Here is a 22,686-nt window from a genome sequence, read left to right as displayed (position 1 = left end):
GTGAGGGAGAGGGAGAAGCAGACTCCCTGTGGAGCAGGGAGCCTGACGCTTCAATGTGGGGCTTGATCCCAGGACCCTGAGATCATTACCTGGGCCAAAGTCAGATGCTTAACTGAGTGAGCCACCCAAGTGCCCCAGTATATATTTACATTTTTAAAGAATCTTCAAAACTGTTCTACAAAACAGTTGTACCATTTTATATTCCCACCAGCATTGTATGAGAGTTATACTTCCAAGACATCTTTGGCTATGCTCAATATTGCCTGTCTTTTAAATTTTAGCTCTCATAATAAGTGTACTGCTATCTCATTCTGATTTTACTTTGCATTTCCCTAATGACTAATGATGTTGAACATATTTTCATGTGCTTATTTGCCTTCCATATGGCTTAGATTAAGTGTCCATATCTTTTGCCTATGTTCTCATTGGGTTGTTTTCTTTTTATTGATCTTTGGGATGGCTTTTTTGGGTGGGGTTGTTCTTTATATATTGTGGATGTGAGTCCTTGTTCAGATATGTGATTTCTAAACATTTTCTCCCAGCATGTGGCTTGTCTTTTCATTCTCTTAATCTTTTTTTTTTTTTTTTTAAGATTTTATTTGTTTGAGAGAGAGAGAGCAAGAGCAAGGGCAGGGGAGAGGGACAGAGGGAGAGGGATAAGCAGATTCCCTGCTGAACAGGGATCCTGATGTGGGACTCAGTTCTAGGACCCTGAGATCATGACCTGAGCCAAAGGCAGATGCTTAACCAACTGAGCCACTCGGGTGCCCCTGATTCTCTTAATCGTTTGAAGAGCAGAAGACTAATATTAATGAGGTCCAATATATCAGTTTGTTCATTTGTGTATTATGCTTTTAGTATCATATTTAAGAAATCTTTGCCTTACCCAAGTTTACAAAGATTTTTTTCCTCTATTTTTCTTCCTGGAAGTTTTACAATTTTAGATTTTATGTTCTGTCTATTTTGTGTTACATTTTGTGGGGTGTGAGGTATGTATGGATCTAAGTTCCTTCCTTTCTCCTCTCCCTGCCTTTTTAGGTGGGTATCCTATTTTTGAAAATAACTCCTCCACTGAATTACCTTTGCACCATTGTTGCAAATTTTGTCCATATAGGTTTGGGTCTTCTTCTGGATTCTATTTGTTCCATTGGTCTGTTGTCTGTCTTGATGCCGTTGCCTTAATTACTGTAGTTTTTCTAAGTGTTGAAGTAACACAGTGTTACTTTTTTTCCAATTTTGTGTTCTGCCAAAGTTGTTTTGGCCATTCTAGGTCCTTTACATTTCATATGAATATTAGAACCAGTTTGTAAATTTCTACAAAACATATCCTGGGATTTTGATTGTGATCGTGTGGACTCTTTAGATCAGTTTTGGGGAGATTCACATCTTTCTTAACTGTATAATCTTTAACTCAAAAACATGGTACGTCTCTCATTTGGATCTTTATTTCAGCAGTGTTTTGTAATTCTTACTGTATAGGTCTTTCACACCTTTTCTCAGATTTGTCTAAATGCATCATTTTTTGATGCTATTAGTAAATTTCTAAATGTTCATTGATGGTATATGGAAATGCAATTGATTTTTGTATTTTGACCTTGTATCTTGCAATCTTGCACAACTCACTTATAATGTTTTTTAGATTCTGTAGGATTTTCTAACATTGAGAATCATGTTTATAAATAACCATTTTACTTCTTTCCAATTCTGGATCTTTTTTTCTTGCCTTATTGCACTGGCTAGTGGCTGGGGATAGTGTGTTTTTAGGGAGAGCCAGTCCTTGTGGCATTGGCCAGGTGAGGGACAATCCAGCTCCAGACTTTTGATTTTGCTGATACATGAGCAGGCTCCCTGACAGCTGTAGAAGCGGTTCAAGTTTCCCATCTCCTGGTTCCCTTTGCTGTCTAGCTGCCTGTAGCTCAGCACTGCCTGTACTCTGCCCCTCTGGTGAGGCTGCTCTGGGAAAGAATGGGAGTCTTGCTGCACGCTCCCAGTTTTCTCTTCTGACTGCCCATGATTCCAATTCTCATTTTCACAACCTGGGGATTTTCATTTGGGTCTACCAAAACTTTCTCATTTATTCTCCCTGCATTATAATACCAGATAGAGGAATTCCATGTCCAATATTGTCCCCCTTTAAGTTAGACCTGATTGTGGTAATTGGCTAATACTTAAAAAAAAATATTTATTTGAGAGAGCACAAGCAGGGGAAGCAGCAGAGGGAGAGGGAGAAGCAGGCTCTCTGCTGAGCAGGGAGCCCGATGTGAGGCTCCATCCCAGGACCCAGGGATCATGACCTGAGCCAAAGACAGATGCTTAACCAACTGAGCCACCCAGGTGTGAATACTTTGTGGTATATGTGTGTGTGTGTATGTGCACCCATATATGTGTGCCCATATTTCTAGATTCATGGGTCTACTTCTGGATTAGAGAAATTTTGATTAGAGAAATAAGTCCTCATCAGGCTATTGTTCCTGGAAATCTAATTCATTTATTTAAAACAATTGTACAGAAGCTTTACAATAAAAATACTGGAGATTTTATAAAATATGCAGTTTCTGTGCTAGGTAAAATTTCAGTGTTAGGCAGCTTCTGTATGGTCTGCAGTGATTCTAATCCTTGCATTCATGCCCTTTTGTATCTCATCTAATACTGTATTATGACTGGCCTGTGTTGGTAGTGCATTGAGGTGATGATGGTACATGACTTCCAAAGCTAGGTCATAATGCTGTAGTTGGCCTTGGTCTTTTTTAATTTTTATTTATTTTTAAAGATTTTATTTCTTTGAGAGAGAGCAAGCTAGGGAGGGAGAGCACAAGCAGGGGGAGCAGCAGGCAGAGGAGAAGGAGACTTCCCTCTGAGCAGGGAGCCCGATGCGGGGCTTGATCCCAGGACCCTGAGATCATGACCTGAGCTGAAGGCAGATACTTAACTGACTGAGCCACCCAGGTGCCCCTATTTTTTAAAAAGATATAATTTTTTAAGTAAACTGTACACCCAACGTGGGGCTCAAACTCATGACCTTGAGATCAGCAGTCACATGCTCCACCAACTGAGCCAGCTGGGCACCCTTGGCCTTGGCCTTTTGGATTGCTTACCTTAGGTGGAATCCTGTAGCCATGTTGTGAGGACACTCAACTGTGTGCAGAAACCTGTGTGGAAAGGGACTGAAATTTCACACCAATAACCAGTACCAAGTTGTCATGTAAGTGAGTTATCTTGGAGGAAGATGCTGTAGGCTCAGTCAAGCTTTCAGATGAGTGCAGCCCCAGGTGACACCTGAATGGAACTTCATGAGAGGTCCCAAGCTGGTATCTTCCAGCCAAACCACTCCTGAATTCCTGGTCTACAGAAACCTTAAGAAATAATAAATGTATATTGTTTTCAGCTACAAAGTTTTGGGGGTGATTATGCAGCAGGAGATACCTATTGTAGTCTCCATGAAAGGACTTTAAGCTATAGTTTGTTAGTAACAGTCTAATTCCTGCGGAAGTCTAACAGCACTCCAGCTGGTCTTAAGGATTAACTCGCTTCAATTTAACACTCTTTACTTGCTGACCTAAGGCCCTGTAACAGAACTAATTTACTTTCTTTGAGATTTGCAGAGCATTGGCTTTGAGAATTGAAGAACCAGAACCTTCCCAGGCTTCCGAGACCAGCAAGTCTGTTTGAAGCCACCTTGGCTTTCTGATCAGTCCAGCAATTTTTTTTTAAGCAAAATATTCTTTTTTAGGTTACACAAATGATTTTACTAATCTCCCTTAGTGTATCTGTAGACCTTGCCCTGCTTTCCAGAAAGAAGAGAGTACTCGGGCACATCATGACATGAATCAGACCCCCACGTACAACCTGAGCACAGAAAATGTTTCTAGCTGGCTTCAAATCCGCATGTGATCAAGAAATGTTACCGGCCACTGCGTGCTCTTGGCCGATTAACTACCCTAAACCCCTTGAAAGCTCCCTGGGCCAGGCAGAAACCTCAGAGGAGGCTTTTGGACAGAGTCCAACTTCTTCCCCTTTTGCCGGCCTCCTGAATAAAGCTCTGATTCCTTACCAAACAAAACTCGTCCCTTGAGTGATGATCTTTCAGATAACAGGCAGCCAAATGGGTTGGTAACAAAAGGGGTAGAAACTCCTGTGATAGAGCCCTACATCCAGATACCAGAGTACTGAAGTGCTTGGTGAGGAGGAGGCGTGTATCTGAACATTTCTATCTGTTCAATAGAAAAAAAGTCTGTTCGCTTTGGCAACCTCGTTAGCAACCAATCACTGGAACTCGGCGACCCAGTGATTTTTCAAAGGCTTGGTCGCTAGATTGAGGGCACTGATTGGCTGAGTTTCGAGTGTTTGTCACTGATTGGCTGATTTCAGGGGTGTTTGCCACTGATTGGCTCATATTCAGAAGCTTGGGCTGCCATTGATTTGCTAACTTTCAGAAGCAAATTGAGACCACCTAAGTGAAGCTGTCGCTTTATTGGCTGATTTGAAGACCATGTGTACTGACCCGAAGTTATGCAAATTAACGGCAATTACTTGAATATGAAAAACAGGTAATTTTAATGTTAATTCTGTTTTAACTTCACACAGCCAAACCTGCAGGAGAGACTGTTAAGGCATTATCCAGATCTTTATGGAAGGTATGATTTTTTTTTTTTCAGCCAGTATTGACATTGAAATTATTTAAGTGCCAGTTACCGGGTGGAAAAATAGCTCTAAACTACAGATTTGTTGGTAAATTTATTGGGAAAAACTAAGCAGAGGGCATTTAAGTCAATACAGAACAAAATCATCTAACGTAGGACACGTCCTGTATATACAGGATGCCTGGCAACTTTAATTACCATTATTTTGGTAGCTAAATGAGTCTGTCCCAATAGGCACTCCAGCACGTGCAGGTCCTAGGAAAGGAGACAGCTTGGGGTGCCTGGGTGGCTCAGTCATTAAGCGTCTGCCTTCGGCTCAGGGCTGATCCGAGTCCTAGGATCGAGCCCCATATCGGGCTCCTCCACTGGGAGCTTGCTTCTTCCTCTTTCACTCCCCCTGCCTGTGTTCCCTTTCTCGCTGGCTGTCTCTCTTTCTGTCAAATAAATTAAAAAAAAAAAAAAAAAAAAAAAAGGAAAGGAGACGATTTTACACGGGCGGATGGAAACAGTTTTCCTATGGGCGGCCCAGCCTGGGACCCAAGGAGTGTCCTGGATGGCTTGGGCCTCCAAGAGGTGAAACACCAGGAGCTATTCTGCCCACACCAGCACAGCTCGGTCACCCTCGGAATAAATGCGACCTACCGCTGACGCGCATTCCGTTAACTGAAGCCCCACCTGGGTCTAGAGCCGCAGAGCGCCAGACCCTGGGAAGTTGCAACTGCTGCAGCTGAGGGCGGGGGAGGCACCACACGCCTGCAGCGGCCAGACCACAACCCCGCCTCTTCCGCTCGGCGGGCCGAGTCACGTGGGCCGGGCCGCGGGGACCACAGAGATGAGCTGCCTCCGTGCGGCCTAGAGGGGCGTTGGGCGCTCTCGCTCGCTTCCGCCTCGGCCGGCCTCTACCAGCTTTTCGGTGTTGGGAGTGGGAGAGCGTGGGTTCCAGCGAGTTCTACGTGCAAGGTCCGCCCGGCGTCGGCTTCCTCGCTTTCCCTGGCGGCTCGTCAGCGCCCCGCCTCCCCTGAACGCGGGCCCAGTGTCGGCTCACCCCCCTCCCTGACTCGGAGCTCGGTCGCCTGGGCCTCACAGAAGCCGCCCGAGGTGGCTGCGCGGGCCTTCTAGAGCCCTGGTCCAGCTCCCTGCCCGCCGAGGCGTGATCCTCTTTTCTGTCCTAAAGAACTTGGCCCAACAGCTTCCCGCGCCCACTACCGACGTTTCTGTTTGGGGTCTCTGATTCTCTGGGTGGAGATCCGGGTCGGGTCTCCGGTCAGCATCACCCACTGGAACACAGAGTATTTTACTGTTAATCCCGCATCTTGCCATCTCTGTCCTTCCTTTCCATTGGCCCAGTTTTTGGGTCAACGTCATGGTTCCTGTAAGCGCGCTTTTAGGTTTGTTCAGACCCAACACTGTAGGGATAGGATTCGTCTTGGATCCCTCAGTCCGCCTCGTGTGAATGGGCTCAGGAACAGTCTTGGACTGAGCAGGCAGATGGAAGATTGTCTTGAGGACCAGGCAGAGCAGTTCATGAGGTTGTTGGGGCCATCATTCACAGGGGGAGGGGGGTCTGAGAGAGTCTCCTACCAGTGCTGGAAATGAGGAGACTGGGAAGGCTATAGGTGGCTGTGGGTGTTGTAGGACAGGGTGCATTGTGCTCATAGCTCTTCTTCTCTTAGCTCCTAAGGTTCTTGCTTTTCCAAATCAAGAAGACAGTGCACGAAGCCAGGGGACATCAGCCATGCTTCAAACATCTTGGTCTCAGGTGAGCTGAGCTTCCTTTCAGTCTTTTAAAAGTAAGTTAGCTATCAGGTAATCAGGAAAGGACCAAGAAGGCCTGACTTGGCTACGCTCTGATTTCTCCCTTAAGTTTATCTCCACAGCTATGGCTATAAATAGTGGTGGAGGAAGATAAAGAGCTGTGTGTATGAGAATGATGAGGGTGGATGTGTAGGTTTAAGTGGGAAAAGAGGCACCCATGGTAAGAAATTCTCTCCGGATGTGGAAATCCAGATCATGTTCTTCGAATAAAAGTAGCCTACTGAGATCAAAGAAATTCTGTATTGAAGAAACTGTTCCACCAGTTGTAGAGGTATCCCATGGAGACCGGCATTGTCCTTTCCCTATGCACTTTGTAAGTGCTAGGTACATAGTACTGGGTAATGCAGACAAGTTTCCTTTTCTCTTGGAAGGTACCTTTAGCAAAGTAGTCTGTAAACAAACTAGTAGGTTAATTACATGCTAAAGTACAGTGCTTCTCAAAAGCGTGGTCTGCAGGTGGGCAGCATCCATATCACCTGGGAGGTCATTAGCATTGCAAATTCTTGGGCGCTACCCTAGACCCAGAATCAGACTGGAGAGGAGGGTGAGTGGGGCCAGGAATCTGTTTTAACAAGCTCTTCAGGTGATTTTATTTTTAAGATTTTATTTATTTGAGAGAGAGAGAGGGCGAGAGAGCACGAGCAAGGGGAGGGGCAGAGGGAGAAGCAGATCCCCCACTGAGCAGGGAGCCTGCGGTCGGCTCGATCGCAGGAGCCCCGGATGATGACCTGAGCCAAAAGGCAGACGTCTAACCGACTGAGCCGCCCAGGTGCCCCTCTTCAGGTGATTCTTATGCCCATACCTTTTCAAATCTGAGAAGCCTTGAAGAAACTCCCTCTCAAGGTGGTGGTCAGGGACGCCCTCATGGAGGTAGTAGCATGGGGTTGAGATCCCAAGAATGAGCTAGAAACAGTTTTGGGAAGCACTGAAGAGAGAGCTAAAGAGGAACTTTCCAGAGAGAAGGATGGCAAATGCAGAGGCCCTACAGTTGGGGAGAAAGATTTGTGCTGTAGAAACAGGGAGAGGTCAGAGAAAGTAGTTCACTGTGAGGTGGGAGAAGTAGGCACATGTCTTGTAGGACACTGTAAAGACTTTGATTTCTATTCCGAGTTCAGTGGGAAGACCCTGAAGGATTATTAGGGTAGGTGACGTGGTTGGTTATATGTATTAAAAAGATTTTCCAGCAGACTTTGGCTGGCTCAGTCGGTAGAACATGTGACTCTTGATCTCAGCGTTGTGAGGTCAAGCCCTGTGACCCCAAGTTGGGTGTAGAGATTAAAAAAAAAAAAAAGAAAAAAGATTTTTCCAGCCCCAGTGGTGAATTGATTTAGAAGGGTGTGAGTCAGAAGCATATTGTAGTCCAGATAAGAGATAAATGTTGTCCTTTTTTTTTTTAAAGGCTTCATTTTCAGAGACGTTTGGGTTCATAATAAAATGGAATAGAAAGCACAGTGTTTCCATACATACCCTGCCTCCAGCCATGTATAGCCTTCCCCCTTATCGTTTATTTTTTTAATTTTTGTTTATTAAGTAAACTCTCCCCCCAACATGGGGCTTAAACTCCTGAACCGGAGATCAGGAGTCACATGCTCTACAGACTAGCCAGCCAGGCACCCCTAAAATTTTTTTAAATTTGAGTGTAGTTGACACATAGTGTTACATTAGTTGAAGTGTAACATAGTGATTTGATAAGTTTATACATTATGCTACTCCCACCATAAGCATGATTACCATCTTTCACCCTGTAACACTGTTATGATGTCATTCACTATATTCCTTATGCTGTACCTTTTATTTCTATGATTTATTCATTCCATAACTGGAAACCTGTTTGTCCCTCTCCCCTTCACCCATTTTACTCGTTCTCCCCCACTCCCTGTAACCATCAGTTCTCTGTATTTACCGATCCGATTCTGCTTTTTGTTTATTCTTTTTTAGATTCCACATATGAATGAAATTATATGGTGTTTGTCTTTCTCAGTCTGACTTATTTCATTAGCATTAGTACCCTTTAGGTCCATCCATGTTGTTACAAATGACAATCTCTGGGCACCTGGGTGGCTCAGTTGGTTAAGCATCTGCCTTTGGCTCAGGTCATGATCTCAGGGTCCTGGGATCGAGCCCTGCCTTGGGCTCTCTGCTCAGCAAGGAGTCTGCTTCTCCCTCTCCCCCTCACTTGTGCTCGTGCACTCTCTCTCTCTCAAATAAATAAAATCTTAAAAAAAAACCCAACCAAACAAAAACCAAATGACACAATCTCATCCTTTTTTATGGCTGCAGAATATTTCTGTGTGTGCATATGTGTTTGTGAGTGTATCTCACATCTTCCATATCCATTTGTCTATTGATGGACGGTTAGGTTGAATCCATATCGTGGCTATTTAAATAATGCTGCATTAAACATAGGGACACATATATCTTTTTGAATTTGTGTTTCTGTTTTCTTTGGGTGAATACCCAGTAGTGGAATTATTGGATCACGTGGTATTCTGTTTTTAATTTTTCGAGGAACTTCCATGTTTTCTGCAGTGGCTGCAGCAGTTTATATTCCCACCAACAGTGTGCATGTGTTCCTTTTTCTCCACATCCTCACCCACACGTGTTACTGTCTTTTTGATTTTAGCCATTCTGACAAGTGTGAGGTGATACCTCGTTGTTTTGATTTGCATTTCCCGGATGATGAGTGATGTTGAGCATCTTTTCTTATGTGTCTGTTGGTCATCTGTAGGTCTTTGGAGAGATGTCTATTCAAGTCCTCTGCCCGCTTTTTAATCAGATTGTTTTTGTTTGTTTGTTTGTTTGTTTTGTTTTTTGGGTTTTTTTTTTTTTTTGGTGTTGAGTTGTGTAAGTTCTTTATATATGTTGGATATTAACTCCTTATTGGATATATTATTTGTAAATATATTCTCCCATTCAGTAGGTTGTCCTTTTGTTGATGGTTTCCCCTGCTGTGCAAAAGCTTTTTACTTTGGTGTAGTTCCAATAGTTTAGTTTTGCTTTTGTTTTCCTTGCTTTAGAGGACACATCTAGAAAAATATTGCTGTGGCTGATGTCAGAGAAATTACTGTGTTCTCTCCAAGGATTTTTATGGTTTCAGGTCTCACTTTTAGGTCTTTACCCTATTTTGAGTTTCTGTGTATGCTTTAAGAAAGTGGTCCAGTTTTCTCAGCACCATTTATTGAAGAGACTGTCTTTTCCCCGTTGTATATCCCTTGCCACAGATTAATTGACCATATAAGTGTGGATTTATTTCTGGACTCTCTATTTCTATTCCATTGATCCGTGTGTCTATTTTGTGCCAGTACCATACTGTTTTGATTACTACAACTTAGTAGTATATCTTGAAATATGGAATTGTGATACCTCCAGCTTTGTTTTTCTTTCCCAAGATTGCTTTGGCTATTCTTAGCCTTCCCCATAATCAACATTCCCCCACCAGAGTGGTACTTTTGTTAACTGTTGATGAACCTACGTTGACATATCATGATCACCCAAAGTCTGTAGTTTACATTAGGGTTCATTCTTGGTGTTGAACATTCTGTGGGTTACAAATGTATAATGACATGTATCCATCATTATAGAATCATACAGAGTATTATAGTATCATACATGGTATTTTCATGGTCCTAAAAATCCTGTGTGCTGTACCTATTCATCCCTGTCTCCCTCGCAACCATCGATTTTTTTTTTTTTTTTTAGCTGCCTTCATAGTGTTGTTATGTAGTTGGAATCGTACAGTATGTAACTTTTTCACGTTGGTTTCTTTCACTTGGTTATATGCATCTTATAGCTTGATAGCATAATTCATTTTAGCGCTGAATAACATTCCATGGTCTGAACGTACAACAGTTTATCCACTCAACTCTATTGAAGGATATCTTGGTTGCTTCCAAGTTTTGGCAGTTATGAATAAAGCTGTTATAAACATCTGTGTGTAGGTTTTTATAAGGATATAAGTTTTCAACTCATTTGGGAAGATCCCAAGGAGCATAATTGCTGGATCATATGGTAAGAGTATGTTTAGTTTTGTAAGAAACTACCAAACTCTTCCAGAGTGGCCGGAGTGCCAGAGTGCCATTTTGCATTCCAGTTCGCAATAGAGATTTCCTGTTGCTCCACATCCTCATCAGCATTTGGTGTTTTCAGTGTTCTAGGTTTTGGCCATTCTGGTGGTATCTCGGTGTTGTAATGTACGTTTTCCTGTTGACGTGTGATGTAGAGTGTCTTTTCATATACCTATGTGCCATCTGTATATCTTCTTTGTGAGGTGTCTCTTCTGGTCTTTGGCACATGTTTTAATGGGGTTGTTCGTTATCTTTGAGATTTAAGAGTTCTTTGTATATTTTGGTTAAGTCCTTCATCAAATAGGTCTTTTCAACTATTTTCACCCTGTTGGTGGCTTGTTTTCTCATTTTTTTTCCCCAAGATTTTATTTGTCAGAGAGAGAGAGAGAGAGCACGCACACACAAGCAGGGTAAGTGGCAAGCAGAGGGAGAAGCAGACCCCCAGGTGAGCAGGGAGCCTAATGTAGGACTTGATTCCATCAGGGATCATGACCTGAGCCAAAAACAGATGCTTAACTGATTGAGCCACCCAGGCATCACTTCTCATTTTCTTATATCTCTCTCTTTCTTTCTTTCTTTTCTTTCTCTTTCTTGATTTTATTTATTTCTTTGACAGAAAGAGAGAGCACAAGCAGTGGGGAGTGGTAGAGGGAGAAGCAGAGAGCCCAACTTGAGGCTCAATCCCAGTACCCTGGGACCATGATCTGAGCCGAAGGCAGATGCTTAACCAACTGAGCCACCCAGGCGCCCCCCTATTTTTCTTTTTCTTTCAGTTTTTAAAAGGAAGATGTGTTTGACAAGTTTTATTTAGTGCAATACACCTAAAAGGAAATCACAATACAGTGAAAGATTTAAATCAAGGTCTCAAAATTTCATACAAACACCCAAGACCAAAATCTTAAAGTATCTTAAAATTTCCCCATTAATTTTATTTTACTTTCTTCTTCTTCTTCTTTTTATTTTTTAAAAGATTTTTATTTATTTGAGAGAGAATGGGAGCGAGAGAGATCACAGAGGGAGAGGGAGAAGTAGACTCGCTGCTGAGCAGGGAGCCTGATGTGGGGCTGGATCCCAGGAACCTGAGATCATTACCTAAGCCGAAGGTAGATGAGCCACCCAGGCACCCCCTGAAGTATTGGCTTTTCAATGTAAGGTTTAATTTCTGCTCTTCTTTCAAAACTTCTTTTCTTCAAAACATTTTGGGTAGTCTTCCACACTTACTTTTCTGGGTGACACTGTTATTATTATTATTATTATTATTTAAAGATTTTATTAGAGAGAGTGCACACACATGTGCGCACAAGCAGGGGGAGTGGCAGGCAGAGGGAGAAGCAGGCTCCCTGGTAAGCAAGGAGCCCAGTGTGGGACTCGATCCCAGGACCCTGGGATCATGACCTGAGCCAAAGGTAGACACTTAACCTGCTGAGCCACCCAGGCATCCCTATTATTATTTTTAAAAGTAGGCTCCACGTCCATTGTGGGGCTTGAACTCATAATTCTGAATCAAGAGTCCCATGCTCTATGGACTGAGCCAGCCAGGCGCCCCTCAGATGACTTTAAAGGATCTCTTTTCTCTGCACAGATGTTGACTTTTTCGGGGGGAGTGTGGGGTTTTTTTGAATTCCTAGACACAATTGGACATAATTGTTTACAAATTTGATTCTTCCCACTCAGAAACACTGTTTCTCCTTTATTTACTTCCCATTGTCTTCATCTTGGTCTTGCACATTTTTGTTAGGTCTAGTCTTAGCTGTTTGTATATGAATGACATCTCTTTCCTCCCATCTTCTTCTTCTTCTTTTTTTTTTTTTTAAGATTTTATTTTTATGTAATCTCTATACTCACCAGGGGGCCAGAACTTACAACCCTGACATCAAGAGTCACGTGCTATACTGACTGAGCCAGTCAGGCACCCCCCATCTTATCTTCTAATTGTTATGGTATTTAGGAAAGCTAGTGAGCCCGGTTTACTTACCCTATATATAGCCAACTTAATGAGTTATTTTGTCACTTCTAAATATTTTCTATTCCCTTGGCTCTTGGATATTTTTAGGCAGATAGTTATTTCATCTGCAAGCAAAGATGTTTAGGCTCATTTCCTGCATTTATGTTCCTTTTTTAGTCTTTTGCAGAAAGGGGAATCTCCGCTTATGGTAAAAAGTACCAGCCATCAACTTGAGTGGATATACTCTGGCATTTTACTCAGGGTGGTATTTTACTCAGGGTGGTATTTGCTGGTGTTTTCTGACCCTCTTCATAAGTTTAAAAAAATTTATTTATTGTCAAATCATTTTTGAAATTCATTCAGCAAATTTATATTAAGCATCTAGTATCTGCCAGGCACTGGACTATGTATTAGCGAACCGGTTATGAACAAAACAGAGTCCTTGCCTCGTGGACCTACGTTCTGCTGGAGGGAGATCGATAATGAACAATCTTATTCGTTGGACGATGAGAAAGGCTGTGGAGAAAAATAAGGTGAGGTACATGGGGACCATCCATGGGAGAAAGAAAGGTATTCCGCAACCCAACTACCTTAAAGCAGTGAGTTTTCCTTTTTCCAGACTCCGGAACTCTGGGGATATTTGGTGGCAGGTGGGAGGGACAGTGGGGGAGGAAGAGATTGGTGGCGGCAGGCTGGGAGGAGGAGGAGGTGGAAGTTGTGAAAGCAGCCCTGGAGACGTGAGGAAGTGAGGTCTGACTTGCTCTAAGTGGAGGTGAACTTTGGTTCACCTGTGATCCTGTGGTTGGTGTCCTCAGAGGCTTTACCGCCTTGTGGCTCTGTCTAGTGTTGGGATTTCTTTTTGGCTCAGATTATTTTGGGGGCCCTTTTGACCTCGTCATTGCCCAGTTTAAAGGCCAGCTCTTGCTTCGAGGAGTGTCCACATTTGTTCTTTTTCTTTCAGTGTCTCCTTTTGAACTGGGTTCCCTAATTGTTGTTTTAAAAGGACACCCTCATGGGGCGCCTGGGTGGCTCAGTCGGTTAAGTGTCTGACTCTAGGTTTTGGCTCAGGTTGTGATCTGAGGGTCATGAGATCGAGCCCTGCGTTGGGCTCCACACTGAACATGGAGCCTGCTTAGGATTCTCTCTCCCCCTCTGGACTTCCCTCCTAACCCTCACTCATGCTCTTTACTCTTTCTCTAAAAAAATAAAAGGGCACCCTCATAAGGATCTGAGGAGCCATGAGCAGTGTGAGTGCCAGCATTTATCCTTGGGATACATTTCTTTCAGGCTTCTGCCAAGAGCAATTACAGTGGCCTTCCCTTCTCCCTGGCCCCGGTGCTGCCCCCAGTGCAAGGCTGCTACCCGGAGAGACTGGCAAACAGAGTTAGGGACTTAGCTGAGTCCCTCTTGGCAGGTGTTTTTATTTTTGGGGACTGGAAGAACAAGGCTGACTGCACAGGGTACTGACCGAGGATGTGGACTCTAGGGCAGGAGCACCAAGGTGAGAAGGCACAGAAGTCGTGAAACTTCCTCCAATGGAGAATCTAGTTTCTTTGGTCTCTACCTCCCAACTATAGAAGCAGAGAAAGTAACCAGTGGACACTGTTAGGGATTGCTCTTGGGCCTCATGGAAGATTCAGATGCTCTGGCTCCCAGGGTGGTGTGTGAGGTTTTGGAAGAGCTGACTGACCCCCCAGTCCACACTCGGGGAGGGAGTCCCTGTGGCTTGGAGGGAGCATGGTAAAGATGGATTGACGGGTGCTGTTGGGAGTTAGGAGTTTGAGAAACTGTTCTTCAAAGGTGGGACAGCACCAGGTCATGATGAGGATCAAGGGCAAGCCATGTTTTAGGGGAAGCTTGTGAGCGCGGTATGGGAGGCAGCTTGGTGTGTGGGAAGAGCCCAGGTTTGCCGTTTGATGGATCTGGGCTGAAATCCCAGCTCAGCCAGTTCCTGTCTGTGTGGTCTTGGGCAAAGTAATTAATCTTTCTGAACCTTAGTTTCATCATGTGAAAATGGGAGTAATAATTCCTACTTCCTATATATGTTTTAAGATGAAAGGAAATACAGGGGCGCCTGGGTGGCTCAGTCAATTAAGCATTCGACTCCTGATTTCAGCTCAGGTCATGATCTCAGGGTCCTGTGCTTAGCAGGGAGTCAGCCTGAGATTCTCTCTCTCCCCCTCTGCCCCTCTTGCTTGTGTGTGCGCGTGTGTGCGCGTGTGCACGCACTCTCTCTCAAATAAACAAACAAACAAATCATAAAAAAAAATTAAACGAAATACATGTCCTAAAGGTACCCACCTAAGAACTTGGTGCCTAGGGTCTTAATTAACAAGTATGAATTCCCTTCGTGCTTGGGAACATGAATGTCTCCAGGGGAAGGCAGAGAGGGGCCCATTTTGGCAGGTGGGATGGGAGTTCAAGACTGGGGGATGGATAGTTCCCAGGTTTACTTTGAAGATAGGTGATTCAGAGAAAAGGCCAGAACAGGCAAGCTGCAGGTTTCCTTCAGGAGAGCTTTCTGATAAGGTAAGAAGCTATAAAAAGAAATTTGCAGAATGCTGGGAATATCTTTAAGGAGTGGCTCCTCTACATTAGTGGAAATGTTGGGGAAGACTAGGGAGATGCTGGGTGCAGGGAACAAACAGGGTGTGCGTGTGTACTCTGGATGGGTGGAGACAGAGTGAGTGGCAGCTGCCTGTAGCGGCTGGTGAATAGAAAACAGGGTGACAGGATTGTGGTGTACAAAAGGGTAGGAAGTGCCAGAGGGGCAGAGTCAGGAGCATGGGGTTTGATGCAGTGACCAGGCAGAGAGCCCCAACTGCCAGGCTGTGAGATGGGGATGACAGTTTGGGGCCTCAGAGCCATGCAGATGGGAGAGTGTTGGGGTTCTCCATTTGGAAGCGGGAACATTGGCTGAGGGCTTGCCCCTTTGGGGTGCTGGGTGCTCTTCTCTCTAGAGCAGACCTTCCAGGAGGCTCAGGGTTGCAGACCCTGGCAGGTCCCCCTCTTCCCTGCAGCTCAGACCTCTCTCCTGCCCTCACTTAGAGCTTGAGTCTGAGCCTGTTGTTTCAGGAGCCAGTGACTTTTGAGGACGTGGCTGTGTACTTCACCCAGAACCAGTGGGCCAACCTGGACTTCACACAGAGGGCCCTGTACAGGGAGGTGATGCTGGAGAATTATGCGAATGTGGCTTCCCTAGGTAAGGACTCTCTCCGTGGTCCTTTGTGATAGTTTGACATCTTCCTCAGATGTTTTGGGGCTTCTAGAAGTCCTTAGGTTTGATGACTGCAGAGGTGAGTTCTACAGTCACCAGCCTCTGGATGTGCTGAGTGAGGAAATCCCTGGTTCCCTCAGGTTTTGAAATCAAACTTCCCTACGTCCTAGGGAAGGGTGTGGTTCTGGGCCCTGAGGGAGAGGATGCTTCCTGGTGCCCTCCGTGAACCCTTTGTTCCTCCATGCTGCCAGTGTTCTGGAGATGTTGGTCCCTCGCAGGATATCAGTACCTGTGTTCTTCCTGAGGGCATTTCTTTCTTTAGGTCAGGGTGAGATTGCAGTTTCTTCCTGAGGAGAATGTCTGTCTCCTTGGCCTTGCCTTGGAGCATAGTTTGGAGCTCTTCCTCAGAACCCATTGATAGCTCACCTGGTCTTGGCATTTCATCCCATCCCTCCTTCCCTCCCTCCCCCTGTCAGCCTGTTGTGAGGTGGGCCGAGTGAATCTCAGGAAAGCTCTGGAAGTCTTCCCTCAACTTGTTTTTCCTTTTTCTTGCTGGAGTAGCATTTCCATTCCCCAAACCTGATCTGGTGTCCCAGCTGGAGAGAGGGGAAGCGCCATGGGGCCCAGATCCCTGGGAAGCAGAGGTTTTGAGAGGCGTCTGTCCAGGTGAGTAAGAAAAGCTAGTGGTTTCTGGTTTTGCCTTCCCAGTTTATTAGAAATGTTTCTTCTGCAGCAGAGAAGCCGTGGCTCCCTGTTGTTTATAAGGCAGTACTCAGTGCACTCTATGACCTCTGCCCTTTTCCAGCCCTGAGCCTGGGAAGACCAGTCCCCAGGAGTGTGTGGCCACTCACCTCCCACAGAAAAGTTGCGACCCAGTAGTTCTTAAACCACTTCTTTTCTCACTTACCAGTGGAAATACTTAATTTTAAGCCAGTTTTATGCAAAGAAGTGGGGTTTGGCCATACTCTGAGGAAAGTATGATTCTGTGGGTCAGACTGATTATTTGTGCCCCAGCCATGAATTTTGTTTTTAGGCCTTCAGCAATGAAATAAATGCCTTTAATTTGCTTTTTTAGTGTTGAAGTCACCTAAAAGTTTTATATGCCAGAGTCTTTAGCTCTACATTATATTTGTCTTATATGCAAAGGGAGAGGCAGGGACTGTTCCCCCACCACTGCACCCAGCACACAGACGGACACACACACACACCAACACACATGAGCACACATGAAAACACATGCACACACACCCCCCCCCCACACACTCACACACACACACAACATGCATATCCTAAGATTTCCCTGGGCCTGCTTGCCAATCCTGGGAGGTCTTGATTCCTTGGGTTTTCTTCCTTTTGGAAGAAAGTTTCCATATGTGCTGTGATTTTGTAAATTGTAGTTCTTTTAGCAGAAATATGCCAGTTCAGTTTGTGTTCCAGCTGACTTTCTGGAAGAATCTTTTGTCCCAGTAGATTATGTGGAAGAATTATTTATTTATTTTAGAGAGAGAGAATGAAAGGGAGAGGGAGAGAGAATCCTCAAGCAGACTCCATGCTGAGTGCGAAACCTGATGTGGGGTTTGATCCCGCAACCCAGAGATCAGACCTGAGTGGAAATAAGGAGTCGGACACTTAACCGACTGTGCCACCCAGGCATCCCTATGTGAAATATTTAAAAATAGGATCATGGGGTCATTGTTTAGAATTTAGGATGGTTTCCTTGCTTACAGGTGGGGATGTTGAGATGCAGTGCTTTTGAGTTTGGTTTGCATCCTGCTAGACCCCTGCTAGTGCGAGAGCTGCCCGTCTCTTCTCTCCAGGGGCACAGATTTCCTTCCTTTGTGGGGTCTCTTTCTCTCTCTCTCTTTCTCTCTCAGAAGTTTTCCATTTCTTGCTGATCCTCTTATCTCTCCCATTCTGTTTTGTCTTTTTCCCCCTTCTGCCTTCTTTCCTTTCCATTCTGGAAGGTCTCATCATGCTCCTTTCACCTGCCTTAGTCTACTTCCCAGCTTTCCTCATAGGAGGCACTTCCTGCTCTGTTTCCAATGTCATCCTCCCTCCAGTTAGTAGATTATCATTTTTGTTTTTCTCTCTTATCCTCCTGTGTGGATGCCTGTAGCCACGTCATGAGTGTATTTTTCGAAATCACATTCTACAAGAGAAAACAGGAGCCCTGGATCCTTTTTCCTCTCCCAGCTCAATAACTCGGAACACTTGTGGTTTCTTTGGGCAGGTGGGGGGTCCCGGATCAAGAAGGAGGAGCCAGCCATAAAGCAGGAAGCCTCTGAGGAGCCAGAGGTGCCCAGAACGCCTGGAGGAGGGCTTCTCAGAAACGTTTCCCAGCACTTTGACTTTAAAAGCAAGGCGACATGGCAGACTTTCAGTCTGAATCCGAATCTGATACTTCGGGGCGGAATGAAGTTCTACGAATGTAAAGAATGTGGGAAAATCTTCAGATATAACTCAAAGCTGATTCGGCACCAGATGAGTCATACTGGGGAAAAGCCCTTCAAATGTAAGGAATGTGGCAAAGCTTTTAAGTCCAGCTATGACTGTATCGTACACGAGAAGAACCACATTGGAGAAGGGCCCTATGAATGTAAGGAGTGCGGCAAGGGTTTGAGCTCCAACACAGCCTTGACTCAGCATCAGAGGATCCATACTGGAGAGAAACCGTACGAATGTAAGGAGTGTGGGAAGGCCTTCCGTAGAAGCGCAGCCTATCTTCAGCATCAGAGATTGCACACTGGAGAGAAGCTCTATAAATGCAAGGAATGTTGGAAAGCTTTTGGATGTAAGTCACTTTTTATTGTCCATCAGAGAATTCATACGGGGGAGAAGCCCTACCAGTGTAAGGAGTGTGGCAAGGCCTTCACTCAGAAGATAGCTTCCATCCAGCATCAGAGAGTCCACACCGGTGAGAAGCCCTATGAGTGCAAGGTGTGTGGGAAAGCATTCAAATGGTATGGCAGTTTTGTCCAGCACCAGAAATTGCACCCTGTGGAGAAGAAGGCCGCCAAGGTTCTCGGGCCATCCCTGATGAGTCCCCCGTGCCCTTCCTCAGCCTTTGCTGCCGTTCCTGTCCAGGGCCCATGCTCTGCTCCCACCATGGCCGTGCCTTCACTGACCTTTCCACATGCTGTCCTCATTCCTGCCTCCGGGCCTTTGTTCATGCTGCTGCCTGCCCCTGGAACGCCTTCTTCACCTGTGCAAATAGTGCGTGTCTTCCAGGGCCTTTCTCCCACTGTGAAGCCGTTCCCAGTTATTCTGGCTCCTTCGCCTCATGCCTCCTGAGCTTTATCTCAGCACTTTTCTAGCTCTCAGGCCCAGCAGGTCTTCAGCCTCACTTGACTTTCATTTGTATATATTTTTTTTAACTTTACACTCATTACCATTGTTTCAGCATAAACTCCATTATAATCTATATAATATTGAAAGACCGTGTTTATGTACTTTCTTCCAGCGAGAAAGTGAAACTACCTGACCTTTGCACTGGTCTCTTTCAGGCTTGAACAGTCATGGCTGTATCTGCACTGTAGGTGTGTGTGGGGGTGCGGGTGTTAGAAGTGCTGGCAGGACACTTGGTTGCATTAGAGTGTCTGGGAGAGAGGCCTCCCCTGTGCTGGGCCATTGTGGTTAGAGCCAGGCGGCTTGGGGGAAGCCAAAGAGGCTCACAGGAACTGGCTGTGTGTGGAGGGAGCGCTGGAATCTGCTTCTAGCAGCAGACTCAGAAATTAATGCAGCTTGGTCAGTAGGCTAAGGTGGTCCATCAACGCAGTCGAAGTCCTGTTGCCCTTGGCATGGGTCATCGAGGATCTCCTGTGTCTATGCAAAAGATCGTGTGAAATAACCAGTGAAAAACTAATGTATGCAGTGATCACAATCATTTATGTGATTGATAGCAGTCATTTAAACACGTGTGTGTGTGTGTGTGTGTGTGTTTTCCTTTAGTTTTGCTCTTGGTATCTAGATGTTTCTTTTTAACTTTGGTTTCCTAAGTAAATACACACCAAAGTATTCATCTTTGTTCCATGTGTTGTGTACATTTTTCTCAGTGGGCATTCTGGTTTCTGTTTGCAAGCATTGGCTTCTACATTTTATGTTCTCCAGATAGCATGAATCGTAAATACGAATTTGGTGAATTATGAATGAAATAACGTCTGTGTTAAGCCAACTTGGGGGAAATCTGAATAAGTCTCCAAAATTATTTTTTTGGGATTAGAGTGAGCTGTGTGGTAGGTCAGTGGCTAAACTTCTGTGGTAGGTCAGTGAAGTGGAATTTTGGGTTGCTCTTAGTTTTGACCTCGATGGGGATCTTTTACAGCTATGCAAAGGACTATGCGAAGCAATTTCTGGAAAAAGAATCTGAGTCCTGCATTAATATTAAGTAACTCCTGAAACATTGATGAAGGGGGCCATTTTATTCTTTTAAGTTGCTTTTGCTACGTAGATGTTTCTCCATTGCAATTCACAGAAAAACCTTTAAATTAGTGATTCTTACACTTTCCCATATGTCTGAATAACCTGGTCTGAAAAGAGTAATTTTCTGGCCTAACTCCCAGAACCTCTAATTTTGGATATCTGTGGTGACGGCTAGACATACAGTGAGAGAGAAGCTCTGGGCACAGAGGGGCTGTGGGCTGTTGGAGGTGTGTGTTGATACAGGGTTTGGGAGGGACTGCCTTCCTGCACAGTGGATCTTCAAGGCAGAGACCTCTGCAAGCAGTGTGGGTGGCATTGGTTTAGAAGAAGAGAGAAAAGCAATTAAAACATGACTGGTAGGGAATGAAGGAAAGGGGCAAAGAGATATGAGGTGGCTATGGGGCATTCTAGAGGTCTCCACTGCCAGAGGCTGGCTTGCTGGCGTTGACATTGGCTACCTTTTGCTATTTCCTTGTTGGCTGAAGTAATGAAGAAATATTTTCATATTAGAAAGTTAATTCCCCTCCAAGGAGCTCTTGGGCTAAAGCGAGCACACATTGGCTGCTACGGATGATCGGGAGCTGAGCAACAGTAAGAACAGGATGCGGCAGGGGCTGGGATGTGGCAAAAGGCCGTACTCAGAGCAGTATTGTCAGGCTTGCGTGGATCCTTTAGAAAACTGGTTTGAAGCCTAGCAGTTCAGAAAGCCGGGGATGGTGTCTGGTGGTGGGAAACAAACTAACCACAAACTAAGGACAAGAAAACAGACCAAAAAAATCCAAAACACAGTTGACTAAAACAAGTATACAACAGAGTTTTTGGTGAAAATGGTGGTTGAACATGTTAGCATTTGTGCCCTCCTGAAACCCCACTAAAACAGTAAAAGATTAAAAATTAAAAGGCACCAACTTACAAGGACAATGAAAATATGATGCGAAGAGCTTGGAAGCTGGAAGGCGGGTGAGGAGTTCTAACTTGGAACAGCCCCCAGAGCAGCCGAGCAGCCATCCTAGGTGGCAGATTTCCCACAGAGGCTTGGGAGTTGAGGATTTAGGTTTCTGTGGAAGTAGAGGATGCTGGTGGGGCTAAGAACAGGAGAATTTACTAAGTCTTTACAAAGCACTTAGATTCTCAGGTCACCTCCCCTATCCCTCTGTATGAAAGGCCGGAACAAGGAAAAAGTCCACTCGAAAGAGACAATGGTGGACAGAAGAAAATGTATTCTAAGGTTAGAGAAGAGGTTCACATCTATGAAATGATAGGCTGCTCCAAAAAAAGGAAAATTCAGAGAACAAAAAAAAAAACCAACCTGTTGAAAACTAGAAGTTGATATCAGAAATGAGACTTAGAGTAAGCACTGAAAAATAAAGGCAAGGGAATCACCTAGAAAGCATAGCAAAACAGGTGAAAGTAGCAAAAAGAGGTGCAGTGTAGGTGACCTAACAGGTGTTAGAGGGGACTAGGGAAGCAAATCAAAGAAACGATGCCAAGCAATTTTCCAGAATGGAAGCCTAGGGTTCCGTGCCTTCATCAGCACGTGTTAAGTACCTTGGAATAAAGTTACCCCACCTCAGGCCTCCATGTCCCTCCTGGCAGGAATGAAGAGGGATTCCAGTCTCATACCCCAACCTACTATGCTCCAACCTCAGCCTGCCCAGCCTTCTAGTCCGGAGCCTTGGGGCAGTCTCCGCATGCACTGGATGTTTACCTCAGTCACCACGAGGAGCCCTGACTTCCCAGGATAAACCCTGTTTCCTGCAAATTTAATCCTCCACATCTCTGCATTCCCCCTTTTGTCTTCTTCCTTGACCGCTTCAGCTCCTGAGTGACCATTCTGCTCTCTGTCATGGCCAGTCCACTAGGTAGCAAAGTCGCCTGTGTGCTGAACCTCTCAACATGGCCTTTACCTTTGTGCTCTAATCAGAACCTGCCTGCCCCTTGAGGGTACTGCTGCCCCAGCGCTCTCTGACATGGTGGTCCCCTCTCTCACACAGTGCCTCTCTTTGCTGACCATTCTGCACCCCTCCCCTTTCCTAAAAAAACCACCTTTGAATCTCAGGTCATCAGGCTGTACTCCTGGGCTTCTGGGTCACACCCCTTTATTTCTGGAAGCTTTTAGTTCCTGGCCTGCTGTCACTCTCTTCAACATGATTCTTGTCATAACTCTTGGTGATTTCAGTAGCTGATCCCTCCGGTACCTTGCCCTTTCATTTCCTTCGTGGTCTTCCATTTTACCTCAGCCTCTCCACTGATCAGATCTTAGACCTTGTTGCTACCAAGCACCTCTCCTCCTCTGTGACCTCAGCACTTTAAATATCCTGCCGTCTTAGCTCTTTTCATTCTCTTCAGAATCCTGATGCTAACTGTCCTTCACTTCTTTGTGCCTGTGCTTTCTCCTTCGCCCAGCACGAATTCCATGCTCAACTACTGTAACAGTCCCTTCACAGTCTTCCTTAACTCCCTCGTCATGTTCACCTGGCAAATCCCACCTCGGACTAAACGCAGTTCTTTGCCTTCTCCGTGCCTGCACGTTCGCTACCGAAAGCCATCAGGAAGACACAATACCATGCTCAACTGTTTCACCTG

The 22,686-nt window shown here is 45.0% G+C and overlaps 1 protein-coding gene across 4 annotated transcripts; it reads left to right on the top strand.

Moving 5' to 3' along the window:
- The first annotated feature begins 5,457 nt into the window (after positions 1 to 5,457).
- On the top strand, positions 5,458 to 20,977 carry ZNF621 (zinc finger protein 621). 4 transcript variants are annotated; one of them, XM_026496787.4, is made up of 5 exons: positions 5,458 to 6,169; positions 6,314 to 6,399; positions 15,540 to 15,666; positions 16,243 to 16,347; positions 17,912 to 20,977. In XM_026496787.4, exons 2-5 carry the CDS (start codon positions 6,376 to 6,378, stop codon positions 18,970 to 18,972), a joined length of 1,317 nt encoding a protein of 438 aa, XP_026352572.2. In that variant the 5' UTR covers positions 5,458 to 6,169; positions 6,314 to 6,375; the 3' UTR covers positions 18,973 to 20,977. The 4 variants fall into 4 exon arrangements, with proteins under 4 accessions (XP_026352572.2, XP_026352570.2, XP_044239252.2 ...); XM_026496785.4 differs by having other exon boundaries at positions 5,459 to 5,600; XM_044383317.3 differs by lacking the exon at positions 5,458 to 6,169 and adding an exon at positions 12,843 to 12,997.
- The last annotated feature ends 1,709 nt before the right edge of the window (positions 20,978 to 22,686 follow it).

The sequence above is a fragment of the Ursus arctos genome, unplaced genomic scaffold (genome assembly GCF_023065955.2).
Source record: "Ursus arctos isolate Adak ecotype North America unplaced genomic scaffold, UrsArc2.0 scaffold_20, whole genome shotgun sequence".
In the NCBI taxonomy this organism is placed as follows: Eukaryota; Metazoa; Chordata; class Mammalia; order Carnivora; family Ursidae; genus Ursus; species Ursus arctos.
The sequence above is the reverse complement of the archived record's forward strand: the minus strand, read 5'-3'. Positions and strand labels throughout refer to the sequence as shown.

What these genes read in the sequence shown, in the direction of transcription:
- ZNF621 (XM_044383317.3), top strand. Translation starts at nt 12,947, where the DNA reads ATGAACAATCTTATTCGTTGGACGATGAGAAAGGCTGTGGAGAAAAAT. An exon ending in AGGCTGTGGAGAAAAATAAG is followed by an intron (nt 12,998 to 15,539) that starts GTGAGGTACATG and finishes CTGTTGTTTCAG; the next exon opens with GAGCCAGTGACTTTTGAGGA. An exon ending in TGCGAATGTGGCTTCCCTAG is followed by an intron (nt 15,667 to 16,242) that starts GTAAGGACTCTC and finishes TTGCTGGAGTAG; the next exon opens with CATTTCCATTCCCCAAACCT.